A 14,935-nucleotide genomic window follows, 5' to 3' on the forward strand; every position below is an offset into this window, starting at 1 on the left:
GGGGAAAGAGGAAAAGATGTTAGAGGGGGAAAGAGGAAAAGATGTTAAAGGGGGAAAGAGGAAAAGATGTTAAAGGGGGAAAGAGAAAAAGACGTTAAAGGGGGAAAGATGAAAAGAGACAATAAAGGGGGAAGAGGAAAAGAGACATTAAGGGGGGCAAAGATGTGATGGGAAGAGGAAATGGGGGGGAAGAGGAAAAAGATGGTAATGGGGGTACAGATGGTAACAGGGAATAGGAAACGGATGGTAACGGGGGGAGAAGAGGAAAAATAGATGGCAACGTCGGGAAGAGATGTTGATGTCAATGGGGAGAAGATGATTAATGGCATTAGAGGTGGGGAAGGAGGGGACACACACGCCTGGGAGCAGCAGGACCCCCCCCAGGTGTCACCGGGACGCTGCGGCCGCCCCCAGCCCCTTACCAGGCAGTCGAGCTGGGAGATGGGGCTCTTGCTGCCGGGCTGGCTGATGTCCCAGATCTTGACGCAGCCCTTGCCGCCGGTGTAGACGTGCCGGGTGGGGTTGCTGATGGTGACGGCGCACACCACCTCGCCGTGGCTCAGCGTGTTGATCTGCCGCGCGTGCCGGGGGATGCCGGGCCCCGCCAGCGCGTCGTGCGGGAACGGCACCGGCTGCATCTGCCCGTCGGCGCTCACGTGGAACGAGTAGGCTCTGCCGTGGGAGGGCAGAGGGGGGGGTCAGCACAGAGGGGGAGGTTTCACGGGGGGCAGCGGGTGGCTTTGCGGTCCGGCTGCCACGCTGGGCCCCGACCGGGGGCTTGGCTGAACCCAGCCCTGGGTGAAGGATTCACCTCGCTCCCGCCCGCATTGATCCCCCCCCCAAATCCATAAAAAAAACCAAAAGGGGCTTACGGTTTCCCCCCGGGGATGGAGGCCAGGCTGGAGGGCAGGCCGGGGGCTCGCATGGGCGGGTGTGGGTCAAAACCAACCTGCCGAGAGACACACGGACACGGGTGAGGCCGGACATGAGCTGGGCACACCAAACACCTTCCCACCCACGAGCCCACGGGACACTGAGCAGCTCCCTCTTTTCCCTTGCTGCTCAAGAGCTAATTGTTATTATTCCCCTGGTAGAAGGGGGAAAACTGAGGAATTAGCCAAAGGTTTTGGGGCTGCGCGGAGCAGGGTGGGACATGCTCCCCCTCCCCGTGCTGTCCCCAGATCCCCAGGGACGGGAGCAGCCAAGTTGTGCTCAGCACTCTGGCTGCAGAAACCCCCATCTCTGCATTAATGGCAAAGTTTTACTTCTTGGTTTGACTTGTTTTGCCTTAAAACATGGGATCAAGAATTTAGTGAGAGTAAGGGGAAGGGGGCTGAGTAACTGGAATGAGGAACCCCGGTGTAGGAGCACATGCACATTCCCCCACGGGGAGGCACCTCCACCCCCTGCCCCCTTTAACGGCAGCTGCTATAAAAGATGGCTTGTTTTGAGGAGGAGGAGCCTCAATTTCCCAGCTGAGCTAGGGGAGTCCCCCCCAAACCCTCCCCGGCCCTCCCCACCGGTGAGAAAAGGAGCTAAAAGTGCTACGTACAGCTCCAAAGCTCACCATTGGTGACCGGCCGTAGGCGGCGGCGGCGGCGGCGGCCGCGCTCATCTGCGGGGGGAGGTTGTGCAGCCCCGCGTAGGCCCCGGGGCTGGTGAGGGACCCGTTCATCTCGTGGTGCCCCATCATGGCGAAGGGGGCGGCGTAGGAGCCCGCGATGGAGATGGGCGTGCGCAGGGCCGAGGCTGCGGGAGGGACGGGACACGGTCAGGGCGGGGAGCGCGGCCGCGTCCATGGGGTCAGCCAGGGGGGGAAGAGACCCCTGAGGTCACCCAGTCCAACCTGTGACCCATCACTGCCCTGCCCTCCCCAGCCCAGAGCACTGAGTGCCACGCCCAGTCATTCCCTGAATGCCTCCAGGGATGGGGACTCCACCACCTCCCTGGGCAGCCCCTTCCAATGAAGAAATTCATTGCTGCTTTTCAACCCGGGCCTTCCCTGGCACAGCTTGAAGCCACGTCACAGATCACAGAATATTCTGAGTTGGAAGGGACCTGTGAGGATCTTCAAGACCAACTCTTCAGTGAATGGCCCATGCAGGGACTGAAGCCACAATCTTCCTGTTACCAGCACCCTGCTCTGACCCACAGAGCTAATCCCACCTCACATCCAGACATCCTCTCATCCCAGAGCTGCAATGGCTGGGCCTCCCTCCTCACCCCACCTCTGACAAGAGGGACCACCCCAGCCAGACGTGGATTAGGCCCCCCATAAACCTGATCCCCCCCCAGGCTGCTGTTTCCCATGGACGGGGATGAGCTGGAGCCGTGCCAGGCACAGCAGTGACCCCGGGCAGGTACCCACCCAGGGGGTCCATGCCGGTGGGTTTGCCGGGCATGGGCCGCAGCCCCGGGGTGCTGCTGGTGCCCGGGGTGGGCGCGTCGTTCCGCGGCGTCGGAGTGTTCGACTTGAGCCCGGGCGTCGACGACTTGTCGTTCTGGGGGAGAAGGGATGGGAAACAAGGGATGAGGTCCGAGCACCAGCACCCCCAGCCCCCAGCGAGCCGCGGCAGGGCGCGGGACGTACGTGGCCCAGGTCTTTAGTCTTGGAGGAGGGAGTGCTGCTGGAGGAGGCGACCGAGGCCGGGCTGTTGGGAGCGTCTCCCTTCTTCAGCCCGCGGGCTTTGTCCAGGCCGTTCTCCGGGGGCGAGTGGGCCGGGCTGACTCGGGGGGTGGCGGGATCCTGTGGGGCAGGAGAAAGCCTTGGAATCCCCTGTGGCTCCCTCCGGCTCCTCCATTCCAGGAGGCCCCTAAGGCATCACCCCCAAACCCCCCAGTGGCACGGGCAGAGGGGCAGATCCGTCCACAAGGACTCACCTCGTTGGAGACGTCGACCACCAGGTCATCGCTCTTGTCACCATCGCTGTCCTGGAACACAAAGCCAGTCACACCCCGCAGAGAGCCCCAAAAACTGGGGTGGGGGCACCCCCCTGAGGAGCTGAACCATCCCTCCACAGCACTAGGACACTTATGGGGGATATTATGGAAAATTTCTTCCTGAAAGGGTGGTCAGGCATTGGAACAGGGCAGCAGTGGAGTCCCCATCCCCAGAGGGATTTAAAAGCCATGTGGATGTGGCACTTGGGGACACTGTTAGTGGTGGCTTTGGCAGTGCTGGGGGACAGCTGGACTTGAATGTCTCAGAGGGCTTTTCCAACCTAACTGATTCCATGGTTCTATGACCCACACCATACCTGGAAAACGTCACCCAAACCCGCTGCCTCCCACCCCAGGTCCTGCCTGGTCGTGTCCCTGGGGCTCCCCGTGTCCCCTGTCACTCACATATCGGCTCATGCTGTCCTTCTCCTCCGCTTTCCGCTTCTTGGAGTCGATGCTGTAATCCGTGGAGCTCCGGTGCTTCTCGCTGGCTCTCAGGCTCTCCGAGGGCGACACGGAATTATTCTGCAATGCCACAAGAAGCTTTGAAGTTGGAAACAGAAGGAATTAGGACTTCATGAGCAGCAGCTTAGAAGGTGCCACATACAGCCCTGTACCAGCAGCGCAGTGAGACCTGGTGGCTCCCGCCACACAAGGGAGCAGGGAACGGGATCCAGGTGACAGGATCGGACACCACCCTCACTGTGAGCCCTGGGAATGCTGGGAGGCTGCTCATGGACACCTGAACCCCTTCACTGCAGAAGCACAGCAGGAAAAATGGAGGAGGTGGTTGTTGCTAAAAAGGCAAACCCCGGGAGGGAGATGTGGGAAATTCCAGCAGCTCCCAGTCATCACTGGGATCCACCAGTGGGAACTAGGGAGTGCAGAGTGGGGCAAAGCTGTGCTCCCTAAAATCAGCCCCATCTCCCTCATCCTGTGCTCCCCATGGGAGAACAGGAGCTTCACCCCAGCCCGGGGCAGGGGAAGGACTTTGCACAAGTGGTGGCATCATGGATGGGAATCGGCAGAGCCGGGGGGCCTCATCCAGGAGGAGCAAAGGAACCACTGCATCCCATTCCCAACATCAGCAGCTGAGCTCTGCCAAGCCAAAGTGCATCCAAAAAACATCCAGGAAAACCCACGTGACCAGGAGCACCACAGCCCAGGGTCCACAGGGATGCCCTGCTCAGGGAGACTTCTGTCCTTGCTTCAAGCAGCGAAGCCCAGGAGATCCAGCATTCCCAGGAAAGCCCCAGAGCCCACGGGTGCTTCCTCTGGCACTGGCAGAGCTCAGAGGCCTCATCCAGAAGGAACAAAGGAACTGCTGCATCCCAGCTCTGGCACCAGCAGCTGAGCCAAAGGACAACCACAAAATATCCCAGAAAACCCGTGTGACCAGGAGCAGCAGAGCCCAGAGCCTGTGGGGGATTCTGTCCCTGCTTCAAGCAGTAAAACCCAGGAGATGCCGACATTCCCAGGAAAGCCCTTTGAATGCTGGGAGCAAAAATGGCAGCACAAAACCACCTCACGAGCGCCAGAGGATGCCCGGCCCTGATCCCACATCCCCCCACGGCGCAGCCCCTTCCCCACATCCCAGCTTCCCTTGCCCTCAGTTCCTGGGAGCAGCAGGAGAAACCCCCACCCTGCCCGAGCCTGCCAGCCCCGCTAAGCAGCAACGCTCCCTAAGCTGCTGTGCCTGCCTTTCTTCCCCGGCTGAAAGGGAGAACTAAAGCAGTTCATGTTTCTCCTCGGTCCCCAGTAAGCAGCTTTGGATAACACCGAGCTCTTTCTTCCCAGGCAGTCATGCTGAAAACCCTCGCAGCTCCCGGAGAATCATGTCAAGCATTTAGAGGCATCGATCCATTCAGCGCCGCCGCTGGCCCGGCGCCAAGGAACTAAATATTTTTTATTGCACAGGCAAAGGCTGGGGAAAATATGAATGACTAACGCTGATTACGGCGCATTAAACCTCCCCCGGGAACACCCCGGCTCCGGGCTTATGGATCGGGAACCTTCCCACCTCCGACGGCCCCCTGCCCGCCCGAGGAGCGGGTTAATGATGCCCAATTCCCCTCTCCCCCCTTAAATAGCACTTTCCTTCCCGCCCGCCCCCGGCTCTCAAAAGGCCCATTTGTGGGCTCGGGGATGGCAGGAAATCGCTGCAAAGCCGCGGCTCAGCCGGGCTTTGTCCTGGCAGCTTTTCACACGGAATCGCTGGGGTTGGGAAAGACCTCCGGGATCACCGAGTCCACCCTGTGCCCAATGAGTCCACCCTGTGCCTGGTGCCCACCTTGTCCGCCAGCCCACAGCACTCAGAGCCACGGCCAGGCCTTCCTGGGACACCTCCAGGGGTGGGGACTCCACCACCTCCCATTCCAAGGCTTGACAGCCCTTTCCACGAATCCCAGAATATGCTGAGTTGGGAGGGACCCACATGGGCCATGGAGTCCCAACTCCTGGCCCTGCACAGGACCATTCCCAAGGGTCACACCATGTGGAGAAATTCCTTCTGATGCCTCATTTCCCTGAGCCAGAGGTGTTCTGCACACCAGGGCTGGGGGGTCCAGCTGGGCCCCACTGCATGGGGAGGGCAGCTCCCCCCTCCAAATCCTCACTGCCTCCCCATCCCTGCTCCAGGGAAACCAGAACCCACCCTGAGGCGTCACGGACACGGACAGAGGCACCAGTGCCCTCCAAAATCCAGGGATTCAGGTGGTTTGGGAACTGCTTGACCCTCCAAGTCCGACTTAACATGGTGTAATAACCAAACCACCCCAGCAGGTGAGATGACCCAAGACAGTGGGAGAGTGATCAGGGATAAAACACCTGTCCCAGGCACTCAAAGGATTTTGGAGCCGACTGGGCTCACTCAAAACCAAACCACGAGGCTCTGCCACAAGCAAAGAGATTCAACCCAGATCTCAGAACCAGGTGACCCCCCTCATCCCAGCACAGCTCTTCCAGGCAGGGTGGGAGCTTTGCACTGCCTGGTTTTTATTATTTAATAAAACCTGTGCAAAAGGCAGCCCCGGAGCTCCCACCTACAAAATGGGGTTTGAAGGGATAAAGAAAACAAATCCATGGAGTCACCAAAAACTGGGGGAAAAAGGAGGCAATGGGACTTACTGCACTTGAGTCTCGCTCTGTCAGGAGATGCCGGGGCAGAGGTGAGGTCACAGTCAAAATAAAGAGGAGACAGAGAAATAAAGCAAGTTAGAATTAAGTCTTAAACCAGAAAATAAACCAAGAAGCTCCTCATGCTCTTAACTCAAGCCTTATCTGGGCTCTTTCTGGCTTCAAAATCCCCCTGTTCATCCAGCCCCTGCTGCCTCCTGCCCCTTTCCTTTTGTCCCTGTGATTTATTTGGCAAAACACAGCTGGAAATGCCCCGAATCCAAAGGGAATGGCAGCAGCCTCTGGTGCTTGTCCCCGAAGCCACAACCTCCAACAGTCCCATGGGCAGCACAATGTGGTTTAGCCATTAATCTGTGCCCAACAGCCCCATTTTCCCTGGGATCTCCTGGCAATCTGAATCCATGCAGGAAAAGGAATGTAACTGGATAAATTGCTATGGATAATTTTGTCTCACTGTTTTCTCAGGGAGGAAGAACATCCCCGATCCCCCCAGCAGAGCCCGACAGCTCAGAGAGGCTGTGGGTACCTGCCCTGCAAACAGGAATGAGAGGGAAATATCCCAAATCCTTCCGTGTTTGGGGACAAGGGGATTTGCCAGGAAAATATTGAAAACAATTCGTTTGCACCTGGAATCACACATCATTTTATCTCCTAAAAAGCTGTCTGATCACTAATAAGCAGAAAAAAAACCCCAGGTTTGGGGGTGGACAGAGGAGGAGGAGGAGGAAGGCTGCTTCCCCACTGAGGTTCCACTGAACTGCAGCGAGACTTCAACAAAGGCTGAGCATCATTTAGGGAAAACTGCATCCCTAAAAGCAAGATCCCGTGGCCTGAAGCCCACAGTCCAGAGGGGTGGGGAGGTGGGAGCAGAGCTGTGTGTGGGTCAGGGTGCTGCCCCCAAAATCAGAAGGATGTGGAGCTGCTGGAGAGAGTCCAGAGGAGGCCACAGACATGTTCCAAGGGCTGGAGCCCCTCTGCTCTGGAGCCAGGCTGGGAGAGCTGGAGGGGTTCATCTGGCCAAGACAAGGCTCCAGGGAGACCTGAGAGCCCCTTGCAGGGTCTAAAGGGGTTCCAGGAGAGCTGGAGAGGGACTGGGGACAAGGGATGGAGGGACAGGACACAGGGAATGGCTTCCCACTGACACAGGGCAGGGTTAGATGGATACTGGGAAGGAATTCCTCACTGGGAAGGTGGTGAGGCCCTGGCCCATGTTGCCCAGAGAAGCTGTGGCTGCCCCATCCCTGAAAGTGTCCAAGGCCAGGCTGGACATGGCTTGGAGCAACCTGGGCTAGTGGAAGGTGTCCCTGCCCATGGCAGGGGGTGAGACTGGATTTTAAGTTCCCTTCCCACCCACGCCATTCCAGGATGATTCCATGAGTTCCAGCACCAGTGGACACAGAGGGGAGCAGCCCCCTGGCCCCTCGCTCTCACCTCTGTGGTCCAGGTCATGGTGGTTCTTCTCATCCTTGACAGCAAGGTGGGCCTGGCTGCCCAGGGCTCCGAGGGCCAGCAGCCCCGAGCTGGTGCCGGTGACCGGCGGAATTCCCGGCGGTTGGAGCCCCGAGGGATGCGGCGGCAGCTGGACCGGGGGCCCGTGGGCGGCGTGGGAGAGGTGCTGGGCCTGGAGCTGCTGCTGCTGCAATGAAAGCACCAGTGAGCCGGGGAGGGGCACTGGGGGGCACTGGGGGCACCGAGCGGTGCCAGGAAGGGACATTCCCGGTGTCCCGGGGTGATGTCCCGGGAGCCGCCCCGCTGGGACACCTGGAAGGAGAAGCCCCGTTAGCAGGAGGGACAGAGGGTGCCCAGGCACGATGCCCACGTCAGGAGTGCACACGTGGCACACCCGCCCCAGGATCGTCCCTCGGTCACAGGAACGCGGCACTGCTGCAGACCTGGTTAGTTTGGGGTTTTCAGTAGGTAAAAGCAAAAAAGAAATACAGGAATCCCACCCAGAGTAGCCCTGGCCAGAGTGCAGAGGCCAAACCAGCCAGACAGAGAAAATTCCAGCAGCCAGGATCCTCTCAGACGCCTCAGGAAAAGCAAGTTTTGCTCATTTACTCAGGACCAGCTTTAAGGTGTTTGAAGGGGAGAAGAAAATGCCCACATAGTGCCCTGGTCCCATCCCACCACCCTGTGCTCCCGACCCCTTCCGACATCACTGGCTGTCCCTTGTACTGGATAAATCATGGAGGGACCCCCCAACTCCACCACAGGGCCAGGCATCACCCCCACATTCCCTGGCACACACACAGGGAGCTGCAGCCCAGCTGGGACTGCTCCCAGGGGTTTTTTGGGAGCCCTGAGTCCCAGCCATCCCAGTACACACTCATCCAGCCATGGGGATTGATTCCCTGCTCCATTACAGCTGCAAAAAGCTGAACTACAGCTCTGGGGAGAGGAAAGGAAAACCAAACACATCCCCAGCGATTCTATTTCAAACACAAACTTGGAAGAAAACCTGCTGAAACCTGTGGAACTGCTTCCAGGAGTCCCCAGGCTCCTCCTCCCGCAGCTCCTCTGCTCCCAGGACACCCCTGGTCCAGCCAGGAGGGTCTTGGAGTCAGCACTCCTCCCTGAGACCCTCCTGCCTGCACCCACAGCCCCCTGGAGCAGCACCCCATAGCTCCCAGTGAAGTCACAGTTGGGCAGCAGCAGGAATCAGGGGCTGGGAGGGGACACCTGAGCTGCAGTGGACCCTCCCAACCTCCTCCAGACCCCCACGACCACCTTGGCTCAGGATTTCTCCTCAGTGTCACCAAGCACCGACCTGTGTCCTGCCCAGGGCACCCAAAGGGCACGGGCAAACAGCAGGAGCTGCTGCCACCCGGCCCAGCTCCAGGGACACCAGCAGGAATACACCAAAAACATCCCCAGGTACGGAGCACTCCATGATTCCAGCAGTTCCATCACGGACATTTCCAGCAGAACTGGAAGAAGACACCCCCAGGTGTCCCACATCCCTGGAAGTGTCCAAGGCCAGGCTGGACAAGGCCTGGTCTATGGAAGGTGTCCCTGCCCAGGGCAGAGGGTGGAACTGGATAAGCTTTAATGTCTCTTCCAAGCCAAACCATCCCAGGATTCTGTGGTAAGTTTTCCCATACCAAGGCCAGGTTTTCATGGGAGCAGCTCCCACCCACTGCCCACGGAAGGACCCGTCCTGGGGCAGCAGAAGGTGGGTCTGGCTGTCACACTGCAGGCACAGCGGGGTGGAGCAGCCACTCGCTGGGGGCAGGGGAGGTGGGAGCCTTCCCAGGGCTGTGATGGAGAGGGAAATCCTCGGCCAGGATGAGATCCAGGGTGGGAGCCGAAGGCAGGAGCTGCATTATCTCCAAACAGCTTCTTCCAGGCAGCACCAAGGTCCCGGCTGGGGCAGAAGCCAAATGGAGAAGGCAATTAGGCCTCTGGTATAGGAAAAGCATAAATCACTGCGCCCTCAAAAAGCAGGAGCTGGAAGCTTCTCCCAGGCTGCTCCATCCGCAGGGCAAGGACAGGAAACATCCTCAGGATCACCATTCCAGGAGTGTCCTCCTACAAGGAGAGCTGGTGGGGTGAGGGAGCACCACGAGGGGTGATTCCCTCAGTAACTCCATCTCCTGCCACACACACGTGCCAAGACCATCCCTCCAACACCAAAGCAAGTGGAACAGATCCTCAGATCTTCCTGAAATCAATGAGGCTCCTCACAATCCCAATTCCGTGTGATTTCCACCCACTGAAGCCAGAGGCAGGGCTGGCCATTGTTTGAGAACATCACCCAGAGAATGGTCCCAGATGGTTTTCCAGCACAGCACATTCCTCTCCTGCAGGCTCTCCAGTGGTGCCCATCCCTGCAGGGCCAGAATACAACGTTTTATCCTCAGCAATCTCCAACCTCCACCTTAAACATCTGCATGGCTTAACTCATCCCAGCAGCTTTTCACCCAGGAGCCCCAAAAAAGGGATGTGGTCTCGTGGAAATCCTGGATCCAGGCAGCAACACTCCATTCCCGGGGTGAAGATGGGGAATCGCAGACCCAGCACAGCCCCAGGGGACAACACAGCTCCACCACAGTGACACAGCAGCACCCCGAGCAGGAGACTCAGCACCCAGAGCCTCGCCCTCCAGCACAGCAGGAAACTGGTTTTTCTTCCTTTTCTTTAGGCTGTCAACAAATAAATCCATCCAAGGGCTCCGTGAGCTGCGGGAACAGCCCCTCACAGCAGCCCCACTCCGAAGGGTCGTGGAAACCAAGGTCAGGACACAACATCCCACTGTGGCCCAAAATAACACTGAAAGGTGTTTTTTCCTCCCTCTGGCAGCAGGAACCGGTGAGCAGAATCCATGTGGGAAGTCCACGTGGGACAAGGGAAGCCTTGTCCCTCCATCCAGCACTGCAGCTCCATGGAGTAGCCAAGATCCCACCTCGGGGCTGCAGAGCTCCATCCCAGCACCGCTGAAGGAGCCGTGTCCCAGCTGGATCACTCCCAGGGCAAGGAGAAGAGGATGAGCCAACAAGCCCAGTGCACATCCCCGGGTGGTGCTGGAGGATCCCCAGGCTCCGCTCCCAGCTCCTTCCCATCCACGCCACTCCACTGTGTCTGATGCACATCCCTCGGGAATAACATCCTGGAGACTCCATGGAGTGGCACAAAGCCCGCCTGGGGTTCCATGGCTGCATTTCTTCATCAGCCCACGGAGCAGTCGATGCACATCCCTCAGGAATAACATCCTGGAGGCCCCGTGGGACTCCACGGCACAGGGGTGGTGCTCGCTTGGTGTCCTCTGCTGGAAAGCCCAACTTCCCCCCCCGGCCCTTATTCCAACCCTGGAAAAGGTTGTTTTTAAAAACACACCATGTGAGGGCTTGCTGCAAATATCCCAGGAAAGGGCCGGCTGCAGGAGCTCTTTGGGCTCCCAAAAACTCCCCAGCACCCACAGCTGGGTGCTGATGGCACGGACAGGACAGGGATCGAGGTCCTGGTCAACGAGTGACACAGCACAAGGACCTGGAGCAGCCTTTCAGAACCAGGGACCCTTCCCAACACCTCCCCGGCTGAACCACAAGCTCAGACCTGCTCAGGACGCTGCCCTGGGGCTCCTCATCTGCTGGCAGGACCCCAGAACGGATCCATGTCCCCACACGTCCCAGGACAGCAGCTGGCAGTGGATAAAGACCCTGCAAACCCAACCCGGGGTGGCAGCGGGAGCCGACAGGGACACACAGACACCGAGAGGTCTCCTTCCTCCTGGGGTCCCTCAGCACGTGCCAGCCAAAGATGGGGAAGATATGCAGAGGTTATAAATTTAGGAGAAAGCTGGCAAGGAATATCTGGTCCGTGGAGTGGCTTTAATTGGATTATGTACATCATGCTTCATGCCTTTGTTCACCGATTTAATGGTTCACCACTTAAGTTCACCACTTGCGTTAAATTTAGTAAAGTAGTCTAATCATTTCCAGAGCTATAACCAAATCAAGGGCTCAATTTCACACAAGCCTGAAGCAGAGGAACTGTGAGACAATGGCCTAGATGCATAAAATTAACAGTTCTTGACCTCAAAAGGGGCGAAAAAAAAAAGGTTTTCCTGATTTGGTGGGTTTTTGTGTGAGGCAGCACCTGCACCGAGGGCTGGGGCACTCTGGGAGGGCTTCCCGTGGTGGGAGGGTTGGGACAGCAGGGCCACCCATCCCCAGGGCCACAGGATCCCCAGGGACACAGGGGTGGGGCTGTGCACACCCCAGTGCTGTCCTCACCGACCCGAGGAGAGCAAACAAACACAAGGGATGTGTCCACATGAGCAACCCTACAATAACAAACCCCTGTGTGCAACGAGGGGAGGAAAAAGAACCCCAAATCCTCTGGGTTTGGTGCCTCAGGGGCACCTGAGCAGGTGCAGCAGCACAGAGTGAGCTCCACATCTCCAGGGTGAGCTTGGAGCCTCCTCTACAAGGCATGGAAGGACATGGAATCACTTATCACCTTCCTGTCAGCAGCAGCCCTACAATAACAAACCACTCCATGCACAGAGGGGAGAGAAAAGAACCCCAAATCCTCTGTTTGGTGCCTCAGGGGCACCAGAGCAGGTGCAGCAGCACAGACCCGCCACCCAAACCATCTCCAAACCTCTGGGATGAGCCTGGAACCTCCTCTACAAGACATGGAATCACTCACCAGCCTCCTGCCAGCAGCAACCCTACAATAACAAACTGGCGTGTGCAGTTTTTTCGGAGGAAAAAACCCAAAAACTGTTGGGGTTTTGTGCCTTGAGGGGCACCCGAGCACAGACCCAGCACCCAAAGCAGCTCCACAGCTCTGGGACGAGCTCTGGCCTCCCCTACAAGCCATGGAAGGATGTGGAATTGCCCACCAGCCTCCTGCCAGCACCGTGTCCCTCCCCAACAAGCCACGGCGGGAGGAGATGCCCATAATTCCTGCTGAAAGTTCATCAGGAAAGCGATTAAACGGCTGGGCTGGCTGCTTAATGACAGGAGGCACTCGCTCTGATCCAAGGAAGCAATTACCTCGGAAATGGGGGTCACGGGCCCTGCTCATTCACCTTAATTGAATTCCAATATCTGCCTCCAGCTGCCGGGGGCTCCTGCCTGCAGCTCCAAGCAGCTCATCAAAGCCATGGGCTCCCTCCTCCCTGTCTCTGCTCACCTCCCAGCACTCCACAGTGCTGCCTGCCACCCCAAAACTCAGCTCCTGTCCCTGGGCCACTTCCCAAGAGCCACCAACCCCACCACCAGGGATCCACCTGCTACTGAACCTCTCCTCATCCCCAGAGACTGCAGCAGCTCAGAGCCCAATTCTACCTTTGGTGCTACCCACAAATTAGAGAGAAAAATGTAGAGAAGAGCAGGTTAAGTGCAAAGAATTATAAAGATCCTTGTAGCTTAAGAAGTGCAAATAGTTATTAAAAAAAAAAAAAGGGCATTAAAAATGAGCATTTTCTGGAAAACAAAGACCTAAAGCCAGAGGAGCTCTGGAGCCACCTGCCCAGGATGCTGGATGGGGACACCGATGTCCCGGGGTGAGGAGCAGGTTTGCTGCAGGACTGAGACCGTGACATCAATTAAAGAAACAATAAAAATGGTTAATCCTCAAATTAAACCCCCCCCCGAGGTCTGTGAGAGAGAGCCCGGCCAGCGGGAGCGGGTCATCAATGCACGGGACAACAACCCTGCCAAGGGCACAGCACATTCCACACCAACAGCCCAGCAGAGACAAGCCTGGGCTCAGGGGGTCTGCGAGGGCTGCTGGGTCCTGCTCTGCACCCCAAACACTGCCCAGGCCGTGGAGAACACCCAATTTTGGTCGCTGGAGGCTCCTGGAGCTGTGCCAGCACCCGGGAGGGGGCAGGAGGTGGAGATTCCACCCTTTGTCTCACTCAATGCCAGACTGGGGGAGTTTTGGTCATTTGGGGGGGGCCGTGGGGTGGCTGGGGGGGTGTGAGCCGCCCTGCTTTGTCCCTCCTGAGCGCAGGATTGCCTCTGGTTATGGTAAATGATAGGAATAAAAGGGGTATACACACGGTGAGAGGCAGATTGGGAAGTCCACGTACCCCGATGATAGCATTCAACTCCGTCATTGTCACTTGCTTGGCACGTTCAACAGCCTGTGCCACTTGCTGTTGGTGCTGCGGGGACAGAGGGGCAGGGCCAGGTCAGAGCTGGGCATGGGGGCACCAGCCCAGGGGCAGGACTCCCCCTCCAGAGATGCTCACCCCTCTTTTGGGCTCTATTTTGCTCACGCCTGGGAGCACCTCCCAGCTCCACGGGGTGCAGGGGGGTGGAGAAGCCCCTCAGAGCCTTTTTGGAGACCCCCAAACCCCTTTCACAGGGCCCAGCTCTCCCCCATCCCAAGGGTTTTTCCAATGCACATGGAGGATCTGAACCCCGTTTCTCACTCAGCCCCACACCCCCAGGGACCCCTGAGGGGCTCAGCACTGCCCACCTGGGGAAACCCCCCCGGGAGAAACAGCAACTCCCCACCCAGGGTGTGAAAACTTCCTTACCTCTTGTGACAGAAAAGGCATGATCTGGGCTAAAATTGTATTCAGTCTTTTAGCAATTTCTGTCTGAAAAAAAGGAAGAAGAAAACCCAACAGTCAGCACCAAACACCCTCCCACAGACAGCTCGAGACTTCCTGGAGCAGTGTTGTGCATCCTCTCCCTGTCCCCCCTCCACGTCCCTTCCCATATATCCCATTCCCATCCCATCCCACCCCTCCAAGTGGAAGCAGCAGCTCCCAACAGAGGCAATAAAAGCACCTTCAAGCACAGCAGCACAGGGACACATCCCTGCTGCCCTGGGACACTTGAGGCCCCTTCCCATCATGGCATGAGTGCCACGGACCAGCCCAAGAAGTACTGTACCACCCTGGACTTCCCTGGCTTCATGAAAACGTAGCACTGGCACAGCTCCTCATCCTTGGAGCAGTTGCTGGGGGCTGGATCCCAGAAAACCCAGTTTTTGGTGGCCCTTGCCATCACCTCCCACTCCTGGCACTGTGGTGGGTGTTGAGTTTCTCCAGGAGAAACCCTGGTAGAGCCACCAGCAAGGGTTGGGGGTCCCTGCTCTGCTCTCTGCCCATCCCACACGAAGCTGGTGGTGTTCCCTTCGCCATCCTCACATCCTACCCCAGAGCAACCCAGACCCACCACCAGCTCCACTGAGCTATTGGGACTGTAACAACCAACTGTGCTGATAACTGTGGGAATAATTAACTGGGAATGCTGCTTTCCTGGAGGGATGCCCCCAGCCCGGTGCTGGGAGGTGCCACCCTCCCACACACCCCACAGATGCTCCTGCTGGGCTCCCCTGGCTCCCACCAGGATCACTCAGCTCCCAAGGGTTACCCTGGGATCACTCAGCTCCC

The 14,935-nt window shown here is 58.0% G+C and overlaps 1 protein-coding gene across 6 annotated transcripts in view; it reads right to left on the reverse strand.

Moving 5' to 3' along the window:
* The window catches only part of TLE3 (TLE family member 3, transcriptional corepressor), a 26,989-nt gene that overhangs the window by 3,440 nt on the left and 8,614 nt on the right, over positions 1 to 14,935 (reverse strand). Inside the window, exons 3-13 of one of the 6 annotated variants that reach the window (XM_027666739.1) lie at positions 14,072 to 14,134; positions 13,619 to 13,693; positions 7,507 to 7,708; positions 6,067 to 6,083; positions 3,346 to 3,465; positions 2,881 to 2,931; positions 2,591 to 2,746; positions 2,369 to 2,501; positions 1,568 to 1,749; positions 873 to 949; positions 423 to 672 (exon numbers count right to left, since the gene is read on the reverse strand). In XM_027666739.1, coding sequence (XP_027522540.1) covers positions 423 to 672; positions 873 to 949; positions 1,568 to 1,749; positions 2,369 to 2,501; positions 2,591 to 2,746; positions 2,881 to 2,931; positions 3,346 to 3,465; positions 6,067 to 6,083; positions 7,507 to 7,708; positions 13,619 to 13,693; positions 14,072 to 14,134 — 1,326 coding nt within the window. Of the gene's footprint in view, positions 1 to 422; positions 673 to 872; positions 950 to 1,552; positions 1,750 to 2,368; positions 2,502 to 2,590; positions 2,747 to 2,880; positions 2,932 to 3,345; positions 3,466 to 6,066; positions 6,084 to 7,506; positions 7,712 to 13,588; positions 13,694 to 14,071; positions 14,135 to 14,935 lie in introns of all 6 variants that reach the window. The other 5 variants (XM_027666737.1, XM_027666738.1, XM_027666736.1 and 2 more) reach the window with 5 other exon arrangements.

The sequence above is a fragment of the Corapipo altera genome, unplaced genomic scaffold (assembly GCF_003945725.1).
Source record: "Corapipo altera isolate COAL_440 unplaced genomic scaffold, ASM394572v1 349, whole genome shotgun sequence".
Classification (NCBI taxonomy): Eukaryota; Metazoa; Chordata; class Aves; order Passeriformes; family Pipridae; genus Corapipo; species Corapipo altera.